This window comes from Merops nubicus, unplaced genomic scaffold (assembly GCF_000691845.1).
Source record: "Merops nubicus isolate BGI_N331 unplaced genomic scaffold, ASM69184v1 scaffold19063, whole genome shotgun sequence".
Classification (NCBI taxonomy): Eukaryota; Metazoa; Chordata; class Aves; order Coraciiformes; family Meropidae; genus Merops; species Merops nubicus.
Genome location: NW_008597110.1, coordinates 5535 through 6144, shown reverse-complemented (window position 1 = coordinate 6144; position 610 = coordinate 5535). Strand labels below are relative to the sequence as shown.

Genomic DNA, 610 nt, shown 5'->3' with positions numbered 1-610 from the left:
ATCTGCAGGGGTGCCGGGGTCCCTGCGAGCTGAGGGGGTGCCAGGGGAGGGGGGAAGGAGCCAGCATCTGCCCAGCGAGGAGCAGGATGAGGCCCTGAGCTGGGGGCTGGCTCTGCCCAGGGTCACACCCTGTCCCTCACAGCCTCTGCGGCGGTGCCTTGCAGATGGGGTGGACCCGTCCCTGCAGTCCAGTGTCCTCTGCTTCGTGGAGGACCCCGAGTTTGGCTACAAGGTCCCCCCCCCTGCCGGGCATGTGTGGGTGCTCGTAGCTCTGTGCCAGCCATCGGGGAGGGCTGCAGGGTGCTGGGTGGCAGGTCCTGCTGGGCTGGGGGGTGACAGTGGGGCTGTCATGGACAGTGTGGGTGCAGAGAGTGAAGGGCTGGGACCAGGCTGGAGCTGTCACAGGCAGAGGATTGTTCTGGTTGGAAGAGATCTTTCCGATCATGGAGTCCAACCCCCCCCCAGCACTGCCAAGTCCCCACTGCCCCGTGTCCTTCAGCTCCACATCTCCACGGCTTGGAAACCTCTCCAGGGGTGGGGACTCCACCACTGCCCTGGGCAGCCTGGCACAGGCCTCCACAGCCCTCCAGGGCAAGAAATTGTTCCCAAA

At 65.6% G+C, this 610-nt stretch overlaps 1 protein-coding gene across 1 annotated transcript in view; it reads left to right on the top strand.

The window, feature by feature from the left end:
* Positions 1–164: 164 nt before the first annotated feature.
* LOC103769421 (sestrin-2-like) overlaps positions 165–610 on the top strand; it is a gene marked incomplete at its 5' end in the record, with an annotated part of 1765 nt that continues 1319 nt past the window's right edge. Inside the window, one exon of the mRNA XM_008936617.1 lies at positions 165–255. Coding sequence (XP_008934865.1) covers positions 165–255 — 91 coding nt within the window. The remainder of the gene's footprint in view (positions 256–610) is intronic.